We start from the raw sequence: 17,650 nt of genomic DNA, 5'->3' as shown, positions 1-17,650 counted from the left end.
AACTTCATTGACAATTCGTTTCGAACAAAAAGATATCGTGCTAGAAGTAGTCAGAAGAACAAAGCAAACGAAATTTGCATTTTTCGATCAATCCAAAAAATATTCCGTAAGAAATTGAAACAATTTGCGAATAACTCAAGTTTAATATTCATATAATAATTGTATTTTTCCTTCTATCGTTGAATAGAATCATGTTTCGTTTACCAGGTCTACAAATGGACGCAGCTGAAGAAAAGCGACGAGTTCGTGAAAATGTGAAAACAAATGTATTCGCATTTGTTGCGGTCTGTGCAGCCATTCGACTCGGTAAGAAATGTTCAACGAATTAAACCATAAATTACAAAGAAATGTTAAAAAAAGATATGAAAAGTGAAGCAAAGTTTGAGGTTATGTAAATCAATCGATGAAATTATTTTGACATGTTAGTGTCGTATAGGATTGTGTTGCCATCTATAGAACTCTAGACATACAAACTAAATTGTTATTATCGATATATTGTATTGAAAAGGTTTTAAAACCAAATTGGAATGATTTTTTTTTTCTCTCGTTACAGCACCATTTGTTTTGAAATTTGCCCAGCAGCGACTGTGATTCGAATGAATTAAATCACATAGTAATATGATGTAACCTGGAAAAACAATAAAGATTAAGAATTGACATTTTCATTAATAAAGTGTTTTTTTATTGTTATTTTTTCATCATTTCTTTTGAATGTTTATATATAAACACCAATTTTAGGCAAAGCTGTTGCAATATGCCAATAATTGTTTTCGTTTGATTAAATAGAAATGCACCAATGAATTAAAAATGCATATATTGTTTTTGTGTTCCGTTTATTTTGGTTTTAGTTTTTATATTTAATATATGCTATTTACGTGGAACGTTGTTTCTAGCGATTTTTATCTTCATTTTATTCTTTCGGATATTTTCAAATAATTGTTCTACATATTCAAACACTATGGATTACGGTTTGGGAGGCAAATTAATCGATGACATGATGTTGGTTTGTTGGTATTCTTAATGAAAAGTTCAAAATCAGCCGATTTCTCATTTTTTTTATGAATATTTTGCTTTTTTTAGCTATATAAACCGTATTACATTCTTATAATAGTTTACTTGGGTTGAAGCGTCTGCTTGTTTCAGTTTTATCGCCATGATTTTTTTTTTTTCAGATTGAGTTTGTTTTTTTTATTTTTGTGTAAAAACTGACAGGCGCTGACACAAAAAACAAAATTCTTTTTGGAAATAAAACGATGAAAATAATGAAACATAATATGGAACTTTCCAAAACATATAAAAAAATGACAACAATTTAAAACAGCAGAAAGATGTATGTCAAACAAAAAAAGAAAATAACATTTTTCTTGCATAACATGTTGATATGGTACGCCAAATTTAAGTTCCAACCAACACTAAAGATGGATGGAAACACAAACGGAACTTTAATCAGTGAACTCTATACGATTGTAAGTTATTGGATTTGCTATTGAAGACATTGAGCACATGATAGTGATGTCGATTTGTCTTGATAGCCGCAAAGACATTTTCACGTTGTCTTTAAGATTTTGTATGTGTCTGCTTGTTTTTTTCATCATTTTTCGCGTTTAATGTAGTTATTTATATATAATATATTGGGTAAAGTGATGCACTCGACGCCTCGGCAATTTCGTTCATTTTCTGTGTCATGTTGTAGATGCTATTGTTGATTACATTTGTTCTTTATTAAATGATTTCGTTTTTTTTTCTTGAGGTATCTTATCTAATGTATTTCCACATAAAAATAATTGGCGTTGAAAACAAAAATTGCTTCTTCGGGCACTTGAGACAAAAACGAAAAAATATGTTCAAAAATGTTGGGAATTCCAAATGCACTGCGCTGCATCTCATTTTATAGAAGTTGAATAGACTTGAAGAATTTTGGGCATGTATTCATATGATGACTTGTTTATTTCATGGAAAATTCAATTAAACATTTGTTCTGTATCGGATCAAAACTGATTTAATTGGCATGTAAATTTTCATTCTATTCTCACTTCTTCAAACAGATAAATACTTATAAATCACCTATCGTGCCGTTTGAATGTCTTCGATACTGTTATATCCACCTTTGTTTTCCTCCTCATCATCCAACGTTTTTCTTCTTCTTCTAAAAGCACTCGTATTTCATTCGTTTTCATTGGAAAATCTACTAAGTCTTTAAAATGTCAACTGCTTTTCAGTTTGGACATAGGTTTTTTTGTTCCGTTAATTTTCTATTACATATAATTTTTTTTTCTTCTTCTTTAATATAGTATCGCCTTTTTACCGGTCATAATATTTACCGGTTTTTAGCGGTCACAATATTTGAATTAGTTCAAAGATTTAAGCAAATTTTATCGTGTATTTTCTTCTTGTTAACTCTGAATCGAGTCCAGTCCATATCAATAAATCCTTATGGTTTCTACATCTTCATCATATATTTGACTTCGGTTCGGTGCCCGCATTCAATCAATCACTCATCTGAATTTTCTATATGTTTATCGATAAAAAATCGAAATACGTCCCCATTCCCTATATAAATTACTTGTTAAGAAGATTTCAGAGCGACATATAGAACGACTCTTGTGTGTATTTAATTAATATCAATGTTTGTTACATTTTTTTTATTCGATTAAAAACTCACACATACTTCGAATGAATTCATGTAGAACTGAACAGATACGCAATCGGTCTTTGTGGGGTAATTGATTTAGTTTTTTTTTTGTTGCTGTTAAAATTACCGGTAGACTTTTGTATTTAAGGAATGATTGCCATGTGTTCCATTCAGAAAAGTGAAAAATAATAGCTATCGATGCTTGTCGATGTGTTTTTTTTTTTATTTCACAAAACTGTGCACTTTATTGCTTTTTGGCTGTTATATTTTTTTTTATCGTAATACAATCCAGATCTCTTCATAAATTGTTTCGTCTCTTTCGTCGGTTAAAATCTTGTATATGAATGTCAAATGACTTGGAAAGTGATTTGTCAAAACAAAAAAACAAATCAATAAAAAAAAAGAAATTAAAAATTGATAGCTATGCAAGGTGTTTTTCAAGGTGTTCAATTGTTATTGTTGCTGCTGTTGTTGTTCCAACATTTGTTGCTATTGCTGACATTTTTTTTATACAAATTACTTAGTGCTAACAATTATTCAAATATTTGCATTGCTATGTTTTCATTTAATTTATGGATTTCAATTTCGGTTTGTATTTTGAATTGTAATGGTTAAATATGTTAAATATGTGTATGGTCTATGTGACTTCATTCGTTCTTTTAAAAAATATATAGGTCTCTGATGAGTTAAAGACTTAATCGTGATTTGTATTTTGCCAAGTTGTAGGGTTTATTACAGTTTTGCATATTTTTTTAATGATTTTTGTGTTGTTTATTGATTTATGTGAAAATTGGATAATTCAAAAATATTCTATTTCTTCGATGGATGTTTGAAATAGAATAAATTTGCTATCTATATTGTTGCCTGGTTCTTTGTCGACAGACTGGTTTAATACAATTTTGTAAAATGTTAAATTATTATTCTATTTCATTTTCGCATCGATCTTTTAAGATTTTTATTTTCTTCATTTATCAAGATATTTTTTTTTTAGTTTTGCATTGATTTTGTTGATTTTTTTTTTCAAGTTTCGATTTTTTTTCAAGTGTTATTTATATATTATTATGACTGTTCGTCACGTCCCAGTTTGAAAATTAAAAACCCCATTCTCTTATTCATCCTCATCGTCGTCCTCTTCTTCTTCGGCCTCTTCCAAGTAGGTCAGGTATGTGTTAACTTGAAATAGGGCTTTTCCTTTGCCTGGATACACATCGCCTAAATCTTCTTTCCAACGCATATAGGATTCCTCTTCAATTACATTGTTGTCGTAGAATTCACTAAACCAACGCAATAGCATGCCTTTGGGGAAGTTGTAGCTGTAGCAAAACACTTGCATCGCAAATATGGCGACCAGCTGCAAATCACCATTGCCATTGAGGAATGCATTCAGTACAGGACAATATTTTTTCAATAACGTTAATTCTTTGTCAATGAGCGATTTTTCCGGTACGACAGTTGGATCAATTCCTTCGGCTAATGTTGTTTCCTGAATAATAAAATAATTTGAATATATTTTCGTTGTCGTAAATTCAATGCCAATATATATCATACCTGTGTAACATATTTGAGAATGACATTCATCAGTGCTGTTACAAAGCCCGGATCATTATAGCAAATCGATTCAACATTGTCTTTAATCCATTTATACAAGGATTGTGGATTGGGATCATTTTGAATTTGTTTCTGAAGTTCGCCTTGAAGTTTTAACAATGGATAGAGGAAACTTAAATTACGATCTTCAAGAATTTCAGCCATACGATCTTTTGTTCGATCGGCTTCGGGCAACGATGACATAAGATTTACTTTGCTTTCATTGAAAATATCAAGCAGTGCTTGTTTACCCAATGTTTTATATAGTTGTTGTAAAACCAATAAAAATAATGGATAATGAGCTCCGTTTTCGGTGTAATTTGCCACATCAGCCAATTTGAATAGTTTGACAATGACCGAACGACTGAGTAATGATGCCACTAATGTCGTAATACGCGGCACTGGACTGTCATTCATGCCATTGATAAGCGATTTAAAACTTTCCAAAAGTGTGTTATTTTGAAGTTTTCCTTCTTTTCTAAGGCAGGTCAAAAATTCAATGACTCGATCATAAACAATGTCGGATTTATCAATGATCTCATTGAGAATGGATGTCATTGAATCGCGCATAAATTTATCGGGGATTTTTAATTCGAAAAATGCGGCCACAACATCATCCATATTCTTGTCATTATCAGGCGATGTGACGGCAAGCCATTCTTTAACAAAAATGAGCACACGTTTGAGAATCTCTTCTTTGTTTGGACCTTTGTCCTTCTTGTTTTGTTTCGGTTTTTCTTGAGATGCTGATTTAATAACAACTTGATCTTTGTTCAGTATATTATGGGCCGATTGAGGTGGTGGCACTAATGCAACACCTGACACACCATCCGATGGTGATTGATAGTTTGAATTCGGCGAATTTACATTTGTTGAATAGTTTGTGGTGCCAGTACTGCCAGTTGTTTCCACAGATGATGCACTAGCCGGACGTGGCTGTTGTGATATTGGCAGTTGCGCAGTCTGTCGATTGGAATTCGTTGCTTTGTAAAGTAAGCTATTTATTGGCGGCCGGAAGGTGTCAAATGTGTCTGGCGATTGTTGATTTGTTTGAGGTGAAATGACACTTTGTTTGAACCGTGGCGGCAACTGTTTTACCGCATTATTGTTATAATTGTTGTGCGGATGCGGACTGTTGTTATTGTGCTTATTATAGCGATTATGGTTGTTATAATGGTTGTGGTTGTGGTTATGATTTCCCTATAAATAAACAAAAAATAACAATAAAATCATCAAACAAAGTCCGTTTGTATTAAATCGCTTTAATTTTAGATTCAGCCATTTTTTGTTTTGTTGTTTTTGTATTTATTGGTACATTCTAACAGTGCTCATATCCCGTGAAATATCATAAAGAGTTTGTTAAAAGTACATAATTCAAAGAGAATATAAGAAAAGAGTAAATTTGATTGATATATTACCATATTATTGCGTTCACGATTGGGATTGTGGCGATATCCACCCGGGGCTCCACCGCCACCCATAAGATCTCTAAAATGTTCATTAAATAATTAATGATCAAATATAATGATAGTTTTTATGAATTTCTTAATGAATGCAAATGCTTACCCCATTCGGTCATTATTTCTGTCCATATTTCGTTCAGAATTACGATCGTTACCACGACCATTTCCACCCATATTACCTCCGACTGGTGAAGAATTGTACGATTGGTTCATATTATAAATGTTCATATTATTCATAATGAGCGATGAATTGTAGTTTGAATTTGGTTGATAGTTAAATTGTGTTTTACTCATCCAACTGTCACTGTCACGGTCAATATTACGCTGATCCCGTTTACTGCAATTGCAAATTCATCAAAATGAAACGGTCAATTAATTTTGTCAAGTCATCGCGAAATGAATGCGCTCAATAATGTAATGTTAAGGTACCTGTGTTCGTTTATAGTGAACCGTGTGTCGTCATCTGGACGCAATTGCTGCATTGGCACCGGTGCCTCGGTATTTGCTGATTTCCGTGGTACCCAGCCATTGCGTCGCAATTCAATTAAGTCACGCAACATAAAACGTATACGCGGCGGATATTTCGCTGATTGGGAACATTGGTCTATTCTTTCAAAGTATTGGTCCATCAAAGTTTTACTCTGCAAATTATCCATATAAATATATAGTTGTACAAAGATTGCATACCAAAACAATCAAATATCTAAATGAAAATGAATGATGTTGAGTCTGCGTACCTTTTCTGAGTCCACGATTTTTCCACATGTTCGAACAATTTGACTGAGACATTCCATATTCTCGCATCGTTCCTTTTGCGTGATCTGGCTGGATGTTGATAGTAATTCCTTGATACACTTGTGCAATATTTTATCGTCCAGCATTTCGAGTGTAAATAGTTCAGCAATGAATTTAACATTACCGAGCATCTTTTGTTTGGCAATGTATTTACGCTCTTCTTCATCGAGCTGGTCATCGCGTAAGTATTTGCCATTTTGTTGTGTCGGTGATGTATTGCTATTTGCTGTGTCGCTGATTGGTAGAGCATTGCTATCACTAGAACGGTTTTCGAATTTGTCACGGCAAACCGACAACAATATACTCAAAAATGTACTATTATAACTTGGTTGATCTGGCTTTTTATTTTTATCGCTATTTTCAAAATTTTGAGCTTCGATCGATAGTCTTTTGCACAATTGTGCATACATACGCGAATATTTTAGCTCATCTAAAGCTTTTTGAAATATTAATAGTATAACACCTTTTAATATAACTTTTGAACCAAGCTCAATTTTCAGCAATTCATCACTTAATTTTTCAAAATTTTCCGGCGTAAGTTTGTTGAGAATACCGCGAACCTATTAAATTAAAAAAAAAAATTGTATCGAAAAACATTAACATTTATATACGGCATTCGAATGCAAATAAAATTGAAATTTGGTTGGCTGGTATGGTTTACCTTTCGGAAAATTTGATCATTTTTGGCCTCTTGTGTGAGTCCATGTTGTGGTCTCAAAGAAGGAGGAATCCAGCGTCGAGATGCTGCGGGGGGGACTGGTGATTCCCTCCCCGTGACACGAGACTCTGGCCTCGTTTGCGTGATGGCTTCCGTCTTGTTTAGTAGCGGTATACCGCAATCAGACACGTGCTCCGTCAGTCTACTGATTGGAGCGTTCTTTATTTTATTTTAGTTTATTCACACTTATTAGCGGCGTTAAATCTGCAAGAAAAAATTTACAAAAAAATAACATTAAAGTAAATTCACAATTTTACAACAAAAATAAATTCTAACTACCAAGAAAAAATAAGAAATGACTTTTTTTTATTTGATTGAATTGTTTTTATTTTAGAAAAAAAAAAAAATTTGACGAACTCGTTGATAGTAGAATCTATGTGTGCACTCATTGAACGAAAACCATAGAATGATTTTTAAGATTTATTCGTTATGTTCTTTAAATGAACAGATCTGACAAGTGTCGGATTTTGTGAGTACGCATACGCCAAAATAAAATAACAAAAAAACGATATAAAACATATATAACACACAAAAGAAAATAAGGACAGAAATTCAAATTGCTCGATAAATTGTTGAATTTGGCCGTCTATAGTCTAGACGATATCAATATTATATTAAGAGTGCGAAGCGTCTCTTCTTTCATTGAGTTCGGTCTTAGGCCTTTTTTCCACTGTGCGTTATACTATCCTGTTTATACAATGCATGCTGTATAGGAGTCGTATACTTTTTATTCGTAGCCATTTAATGCGTGCGCGTTAAGTCAAATTTGCCACTGTTTCTATGCAATCACATTTTGTTTTTGGGTGGTAGGTGCTTGTCTGCCTCCATACATTTGTAACAAATAATGTAGCAACACTTTTAAAATCAAAATATACCGTTATCACAAAAAATGTTTGCGGCGTATGTGTTGTTCTGTTTGATTTTCTAAATGTGTGTGTGTGTTTTTATGCTGTCATTAACGTAACTCAAATTGACGCAATAAATTATTAATAAATTGCAATATTGTGGAAAAAATAAGGTCACACAGAAATATGAGTGCATTTTTCAGCTGATGGTTTTTTTTTGCATGTGCTTTTCATTTCGTTTGACTTTTATATGAAACCAATGCCAAATTATTTCAACTCATTCATTACATATTTGATTTTAGTATAAGAACTAGTTTGAGAATACTCATTGAATATAAACGCACAATTCATGATGAGCATACAATCGACATTAAATTAATATAATTGCTGAACAAAATTGATTTTGTATTCGAAAAAGAACGTTCACATGTTCATACACTTAGCACATTTATTTAATTGATGATTTTTTTTCAACACGTTTAAGAGTCAAGTGAAGAATAGTAAATAATCGAAAAGGCTTATATTGTTCCAATGGTGATGAGGATTCTCTCGTTAACAGCACAATAGCACTATGAAATGGTATGTATATCAACCAAACGTTGTAGTCAATTTTAAATCACAAACTGCTGTCTGCGTGCCATTGACTTTGGCTCAGTTTTATATGTCTCAAGTACGTCTTCGGTGTTTTTGGTTGTGCGTTTGGAAATGTGTTCACATAGTGAAATGCCATTGACGCATACAACAACAACAACAACACAAAATGTTTTTAGATAGATATTCTGCTTTGAGTCGATGGCTATACACATACGCACTAAGCAGTGACATGTTGTTTCGGCTCATGAAGAACAACCAGAGCAAAGGAGAGTACCAAAAGCCAATGAACGTGTAATACGCAGCAGCTTGTACATTTGATATTAAGCACTGACGCTTCATAAACACATGCAAGCAATTCATGCGTCACACCCCATACAAATGGGGTCAACGAACCCTCTGATGTGTGTGTTACTGACATTGGTGTTGCCGTACTATAGTCGACCCAGCCTTTTAACTACTTTAGCTGCTATCTTAGTTCAACAAAAATTCAAAAAGACCACAATTTCTCTCTCTCTTTTTCTCTCGCGCGCGTTTCCATTTCAACACAAACCGTGATAATGGTATTCACACTGAGCTGCACCGTGTTGTTGCTATTTTTTCTGTGTCGGCACATTTATGCATTTAAAATAAATCCATTGGTCTTGAAATTTATCGGGTATTTCCCTTTGTTATTATTCGAATAATTTTCGTTCGCCCAATAAGCTCTCAATTGACACAGGTTAAAATTGAAATTAAGTGACGTATAACAACTGAGAAAACTCGAAATAAAAAATCCTTAATCGCATCACTGATTGATGCACAAAATATAAATTACATCGAAAAAAAGACGAACTGGTGACGCGCACAGAATTTTATTTGTTGTTGTTGTTTCAAGTATATTGATCGTCTCATATAAGAACATGAGTGTTGCTTGTGTAGAATCTCGAACATTGAACTGATTGTGATTGAGACTGTAACTGTTATTGCGTTGTTAAACCGAGTCTCCTTTGTGCTTTGTTCATTTGTTCCTTTATACATATGGAATGGTATACATTGATAGCAATTCAGACGCCACATACTAGACGCTCTCGCTCTCTATCTGTTTTCATCTACACGCAAACCGCACAAATATTCCATTCCAAATTTATTGTGTCTGTGATGAGAGTTTATAGTTGAACTTCGGTATTTTATGTTTCTTTGAGATCATCACATCACACCACAAAGTTTTCTCTTTTTTTTACTTAAAAAATTGTTTGAAAAGATGGAATATCATTGAATTGAGCAAAATTAAGTGTGATTCAGGTTTAGATTTGTTGTGTAACAGCGGTGCGAACACAATACGAACCATAACAATGAGAAAGAGAGACGGTCAAAGTCATTGACCTTGCGCCCAAGAAATGGTCACAGTATCTGACTCGCTCATTTTTGTCATTCATTATCTCGTATCCCGTGTAAATTTTATTCTTCGTTTTTTTTTGCTCGTGTCAAATGAAATAAGAAATTTCTATGCTATTTAAGACTGGTCAATCAACAATAAAAAAACAAACAGAGAAACATTTTCTATGAAATTGATTCAAGGAGATTCTTCTTTTTTCCAAGAATCAAGCATCCGTAAAAAGTGAATGCGCACAAAAATGGTCGTACATCAAAATGATTTGTGCATCAGACGTCGTCGATTTGACCAATGTGAAACAATGCCATTATAAAATATAAAACTGTCACGATAAAATATACGCAAGAGAAATTCTTTGAATGCGATTGAACAACAACAAAACAAAAACAAGTTTGAGCGATCGCATGCATTTGAAGGTCGATCTTTGTTGTAATGCGCGCTCATGCTTTATCGACTTAACAGTTTCGATGCAAACGATTTTGAATTTCCTACAAAGCTTTATACGTTTTGCTATGTGCACGAGTCATGATTATAATGCTCTTTTATTCGCTTAACGCATACATACGATCAATGATTTGCAGTACAAAATACATTGATTATTTCTTGGTTGTCTAACGAATATTGGTGTTTTACCATATGTTGGACTTTAGTGTCAACTAAATAGATATTTAGTATTCAATTGCTGTTTTTCCCTTGGAGAATTGCACCTGATTTGATTAATACAGTTATTTTCAGTTTTGCAATTGTAAATGCATTACAAATCCAAATGAATTACAACTTAAACAAGAAAAATATGTTCATCATCTAATATCATCAAATTTTTTTGGACATTTTACTGATTTGAGTTTATATATATTTTTTTTGAAGCAGTTACAAGACAAAGAAGAAGAAAAAATATTTGTAAATTGCAAAAGCATACAAATGTATTTTGTTTGGTTTGTTGTTATTTCATTTACTGCAATGTACATTTCAGAAACGCAAAAAGAGGGTCAAGTTTTTGGTGTGACCTACATTTCGACATTTTTCATGTCGATTGTTTATCTTTTTCTAGCGCAACTCAGTTGCCTTCCACCGCTAAGTGCAATACACAATCCGTGTATTAGAACAGACATTTTTTGCGGTTCATAAGTGTGTGCAAAAAAAATATCACTTTTGAACGTACATAAATGCTATATACACACATGTACGAATTTACACATTGGCGAATTGCAATTCTCTTTTCGGAGTTCTATTGCTGTAGAAAAATGTTCGATAAAGAATCATTTTTCCATGATCTCATGCGAAAACACCCCCGATTTACAATTATATTCATAATTTGTAATTATAATATGTAATAAGAAGGAAGAAAGTGTGCGAAACAAACAAAAACGCTCTGACACATTAATTAAAATGCGTTTTTTCTCTTTTCGCATGCATGTCGGAACTAGTCGTAGTCATTATTTCTAAATAAAGGCCTTTCCACAGCTGATTTCAATGACAAATCGAAATACTTTCGTTACAATGTATTCAAAAGTAATGGGAGTATTGAATTTTTTTTTTTTGCTTTGCAAAATGATGCCAATACTTTCGTTGGCATTTGATTGATAAACATGTCTTTATTATTCGACAGTATTTACTTTATCGTAATTTTACTTTGCAATATCTTTCTCATTTTTATTTCGTTGTTGTTTTTTATTTATTTCAATATATGTACAGTATAACAGCAACAGAAGGCAGAAACCGCAGTGGCAGCATCACCCAAGAAATTAAATCGTGAAGTAATGAAAACTGCACTAAACTTCATTGCATTGCAATGAATCGTGCTTCGTTAAAATATTCGAACGCAGAAGCGAACGTGAATGTAAATACATTCAAACAACCTCAGTAGTATTTGGGTCATGATCGTGTCGATTCGCTAACATTATATGAACAAAATACTTCCATGTATTTTTTTTGACACACACACACACTGCGAATCATATGATGAGTTCGAAGTTTTCATTTCAAACGAATTGAAATTGATGTGAACATAGAGCGGACATACACACACACGTACACACAATGTAACAAATGATTCTAACGCAATTAAACTGTTATTGACACATTTTTTAAATATATTTCCTTAGTGCCACTGATAGCGTAAAAAATCGATATCAAATGAGAGCAAAACTTTAAAAAAGATGACATTTTGTATAAAAAAGTATATATTATTTATTCGCTTCGTTCAATTCACAAAGTTTGCATTGAAAAGGGTAAGACATTCAAATTGGACGGGTGACCAATTCAAATTGTTTACTTATGCATACAAGTTGCACTATGGAATAATATATGAAGTCGACATCCGTCGTATAAATGTTAAGCATATGCATACATTGGGCTTCATTACGTTTTAGATGTGAGTTTCGGTAGTTGGTGTAAAATGTCACAGTGGCGCTACTTTAAACATTCCGTTCAGTGATTAGAATAAAATACAGTGTGTGTATATATAAAACATGCCCCTGTCATTGCATAAAATGTGAATTTTGTCTTTTGTTTATTCTCCATAGATGCAATTATATCCGCAAAATTATCTTGAAATTAATCATACTTGGACGATGTCACGTGTTTATTTTAAGATCTTCATCTCAGTTTTTTTTCAGACATTATTTTGAGATATTATCAGCCAGATATCGTCAGGCGCTGAAATTGAAAGATTTTTATTGTTTTCACTCCTGACGATATCTCAATATAATGTCTGCTTTTTCTTTAATTCAAAAATTCGCAGAACGTTATTATAGGTTGGTTTGATTTTGAAATACAATGACTGAGCACAAAAATAAAGCAACGAAAATGTGCTATGTAAAACTCGAAACTGTATGAAATATTTTATCGATAGACAGAACTTTGCTCCATGATACATAATGGTGAATGGCAAACATTTTAAATCAATGTAATATGTAATAAGTCGATAATAACAAGTAATTATTATAAAATGTGCGACCAAATTATGCATTTCGTTGAGCACGTGTATCTTACGATGGAAAACACTTGGTTTAACTTTAAAATGCAAGTGCCTTTCTGTGCACACAGCAATTAAATCAGTAATATGCGGAGGTGTAGGAGGATTTACCCAAGAATGGGAATAATCTTTTGAGTTTTTGACGAGAAAAAAGGTGAGGAACTCGCCCCCGGAAAATCTGAGCTCACTGAGTTATATGAAAAATACTTGAAATAATACGGTAACCTACATTATTCGATAATATTGAAATTTATGAATTCATGGTGTGACTCACACAAGGACACGTGATGATGGAAAAGCATGCACTGTGAATTGGATACAACTGCGACTTAGCGATACCGATGTGTATTATATTAATTTGAAAAATATCATTTTATTGAGTGGTTCTTTCATGTGAAGAACAAAGAAACCAATTATAATTTTCTAAGAAAATTTGCCACAACAATTGTTGAATGTTGCGCAAATGCAAAAACAAGTTTTGTGGTGTGTCATTTTCCAAAGTGGACAGAAATTCAATTTGCAAAATGCAATTTTTGAATAATGCCAGAATATATAGGGTGCATATATGTATATTTAACATTGTGTGTAATTTAACATTGTGCAAGCGAGATCTAGATCCAACATGGCACATGTGCATGTGAAATAGGTTAAAGTCATTTTGAAGCTGTTTTCAATCGATTTTTGCACAACAAATCTGTTCCATTTAATTTTCGTTTGTGATCTTCTTCTATATATATATAAATCAGAAAGTATGTATGTATGTCCGTACACAAATGAATAATCATGTTTATTTAAACATATTTGTTTTTTTTTTTTTAATTTGCAAATATTATAGATTTCTAGGTCATAAACCTCAATTCATCTTTGCTAATAAGCTCCGTCTACAATGCATTGGAACTTGGTGTGTACATAATTCGCGTATGTTTATTAACTGACCATTTTGTTTATTACTCAAATAATCACATCATCTAAAGAATGATCAATTCCATTCAAATGTAAATAATTTGTATTCGTGCAACAGTCGATATACAAATGGCTTGAAATGAGTTTTTGTGCAATTTCAATCAAACCAAAGCGGAAATCTCATGTTATTAATATACATTTGTTTGAGATTAGAATTGCTATAAAGTATTATAATAGGAATAAATGGTAAAAAAAAAACTGGCATTATTAATTGAAATACATACGAATGAAATTGTGTCACAAACAGAAATAATAGCGCTTGCGCAAAGATGCATTACACGAAATACAATTCTGTGGGTATACAAGTATATCAATGATTTCATTCTTCTTTGCTGTTCAATTTAGCAAACCAAATGGAATCGGCTACAAATGAAAAGAAAAAACTAGCAACAACACCCAAACGAAGTATGGATGATTGAATACTTGAGAGACACATATAGTCAATATTTGATTGACTACGTATATACATACGAGTGCACATTTATGACAATGAAAATGTACATTCAGACGGTCGCCGATGATAGACTTGGACCGTATTTTAAATGCGTTTCGAATGTGACCGAGAGTTGGTACACACATACACACACCGATGGTTCATATTTTATTTTAATTATAAAAAAAAATAAAAAAATCACACCAAAATTTATCCATCGTGTTTGTATGGTCTTAATATGGATACAACATGGATTATGCGAATTGAAGTACAGGGTTGGATTTTGGTATCGATCAGAGCAACGCTAGCAATGTTTGCACTTGCGAGTAGCATTTTTGTGAATAGATGAATCTTCTGATGCTGGAAAATAGGTCGTGAAATATATAATGTTTATTCGGTAGCTTCGTTGTAAAGGACGTCACTTACTCACGTTCGAAAGGGAGTCAACGATTCTCTTTCTGTTTCTTTTTGCTCTCATATCTTTTTTATATTGCCGCAATGGTGAGATACACAATATTCGATGAACAAAAAAGAACTTCTGTGCTCTACTTCTTGAAATAATTCTTTCGACCATTTTAAAGTAGTTCAACGGGGGGAGAAAGAGAGAGAGAAAAATGTGCCAACGAAAACATGGGCGGAACCCCATTTACAATGTGAATTTATGTTTTCGTATGGGACAGAATACATTTGATTGCATTGGTGATAAGGTTTGCGGAATTCGGCTATTATTCTAATTTTGAACAAACACTTGTTAAAACGATATGGGCTGTCATTCAGAAAATGATAATGGCATGATGACTCATTATAAGCATTTTTTTGTGTATGTTGAAATACATTATCACAAGTAAAAACAATGCCATTTTGAGAATTTGTCGAATAGAGAATGTAGTAAAAATATCAACGGGAAATTCTTTCATTAATTATTAATTTAATCGGTTATTTCCATTGTAATTTGATTTTTTTTCTCCCAGTTTTGGTTCATTCATTTCACAATTCGCTCATAGACAAAAATTATTAAACAGCGCACAAGGAGGCTGACATATGGGCAACCGAATCAATTCACACACATATGAATACCTACGAACAATAAAAAGAGACTCGGTATTCAAAGCCGCGTGTGCATTTCTTATTTTATACGGCATAGTTGATCATTTTCCAAACAGAATAAAGCAAAAAAGGAAATGAGAATAAAGCACATACTAGGCGATAGCCGTGTGTATTCGATTCGGTTATTGTACGGGTGAACAATTTGAAATTGACACCAACACAATGAAACACACGAGCACAGTTTCGGCGTGTTCTCATATCGTCCGTGAATAATAAACTCACACTTATGTATTTGTCTGCAATGAAGCGAACTGACAAAAAACCCATACAGGCATAAATTAACCGAATCACAATTGAATCATTTTGAGCCGATATATGACGCATACAAACTCACATATACATGTGTGCATATTACACGCACACCAATGCACCATCAAACACAGATTCACTGAAATGATATTTCTGCCGAAAACCTTCATTTCGATTCTTCGAAATTTTCAATAAATTAACTAATAACTAAACAAATATTGTTCAGTTAATGCGTTTGATTTGTAATAATAATATTTTTTAAAAGAAGATACAACAACAAATAATTCCGTATTCATCACAATTGATTCACCTATAAGATGCTCATCTTATTTCCGTGCGGACAAAGAACCTCTAACAAAACATGTTTCATCGTTTTAACTGTTTTTTTTTTTTTCATTCTTTTTTCTGTGTGTCGGTATAGTTTCGCCATTTGTGAATTCCACTTTGTTCCTTGTACGCTATGTGAATAGATAATTCCATACATTTATGCATACGACGTGTCTGCATTGTATGTTTTGTTCTTCATATATTTGAATGTGAACAGATTCAAGCATTATATTGATGGTTTTGTAATATATAAATATATATATATATTTTTCAGAAGAAAGAAAAAATGACCCATTCCAATTCAATTCGTGTAAAATGTGACTTGGAATGTTCAACAAATGCCCAATTAATCGTTTCATAAATAATTCGAAAGAAAACGCTATGCGTATAAGCACAATTTTATGTAGCCGGTTCGCTAAGTTTTGTTTGAAAAAAAAGCGCAGATTTACCGCTTCAATGCCTCAGCAAAATGTGTATGCGGAACATAGATATTTTCCGATGGTCTTATAAAGTTTCACTGAAATAGTTCACTTAAACGATTCGCAATTCAACACTCATATATTCACACTTGGCGGTTTCTTTCATCATTATCAAACTCATCTGATGTGTTGCAATACATTTCGCTCCAAACAAATATAAAAATAAAATATTCAGAAGAAAAATATTTTCTGATATTACAATATCTCTGGATAATTGTAAGTTTATCAGCGCCTGTTGATTTTCGGTATTTTCAAACAGTAGAACACTATTTTAAATTGAATATGATGAATGTGGTGTTTTTTTATTGAATTCACAAACCTCTTCAATTTTTTTGTAGTCAAATTGTAATGTGAAACTTTACTTTTTTTTAACTTCAATGGAAATTTCTCGATGGCAATGAAATAATCTGATGTATCAATGTCGCAAAACAAATTCAATACAAAATAATTAGTCTCTAACTTCTTGAAAAGTTTTTCGCTTGAAATGATTTAAGTTGAAATAAATTTGTGCGATGATTTGGAAAATGAAAATCACGTTAAAGAATTATTTTTCCGTGTGAAGTGTATTTCTTTCATTTTTTTTCTCTACTATTTAAATTTCGGACTAACTTGGACGCTTTTTTTTTTACTTGCAATACAATCAATGAGACTTTATCGATTTTCAACAAATACAAAAATTCAGTTTAGAAAAAAAAAGTTTGATCTCTTACTCAACAAATCAAAATAGACATTTCTTTTTAGAATAAAAAATCTAATCGAATATTTTTTTTTTGTATATATTGAACGCACTACTTACAGGCCGCGATGCTTTTGTTTCAGAAAGACTTTCTATATTAAAAACTCTCACTTATACGTCGGATGTATTTGCTGGTACAAATGGTTGAACAATGAACAATAAATGACACACCACCACCAGTGTTACACGATGCAATATATCCGGTGCAAATTATCATTGATCCAAAGATAGTTAAATGGGGGCGACAATGTACAATATTACATTTGTAAAATGTTCAAATTTATTTATTTCACTTTTTTTTCGTTTAAAAAATTGCAAATGCTAGAAATTGAAATTTCCAAAATAAAAATATTTCCATCGAAGCAATTCAAAT

General features: G+C 32.4%; 1 protein-coding gene across 1 annotated transcript; it reads right to left on the bottom strand.

Annotated features, from left to right (window-relative positions):
- Positions 1-816: 816 nt before the first annotated feature.
- On the bottom strand, positions 817-17,459 carry LOC116350798 (eukaryotic translation initiation factor 4 gamma 2). Its single transcript, XM_031782740.1, has 8 exons — positions 17,338-17,459; positions 7,139-7,399; positions 6,420-7,037; positions 6,112-6,323; positions 5,786-6,019; positions 5,638-5,707; positions 4,181-5,419; positions 817-4,115 (listed from the first exon to the last, which is right to left on the bottom strand). The coding sequence occupies exons 3-8, from the start codon at positions 6,885-6,887 to the stop codon at positions 3,741-3,743; spliced, it is 2,598 nt and encodes an 865-aa protein (XP_031638600.1). The 5' UTR covers positions 6,888-7,037; positions 7,139-7,399; positions 17,338-17,459; the 3' UTR covers positions 817-3,740.
- Between the last annotated feature and the right edge of the window lie 191 nt (positions 17,460-17,650).

The sequence above is a fragment of the Contarinia nasturtii genome, unplaced genomic scaffold, assembly GCF_009176525.2.
Source record: "Contarinia nasturtii isolate CC-2019 unplaced genomic scaffold, AAFC_CNas_1.1 Cnas_scaffold_129, whole genome shotgun sequence".
Lineage (NCBI taxonomy): Eukaryota > Metazoa > Arthropoda > Insecta > Diptera > Cecidomyiidae > Contarinia > Contarinia nasturtii.
This window is presented reverse-complemented; position numbering and strand designations above follow the sequence as displayed.

Coding starts and splice junctions, on each gene's coding strand:
- LOC116350798 (XM_031782740.1), bottom strand. CDS start 6,887: ATGTATGCACAATTGTGCAAAAGACTATCGATCGAAGCTCAAAATTTT. Junction 5,420..5,637: donor ATCGTGAACGCAATAATATG/GTAATATATCAA, acceptor GTTTATTTATAG/GGAAATCATAACCACAACCA. Junction 4,116..4,180: donor TTCTCAAATATGTTACACAG/GTATGATATATA, acceptor TTTATTATTCAG/GAAACAACATTAGCCGAAGG.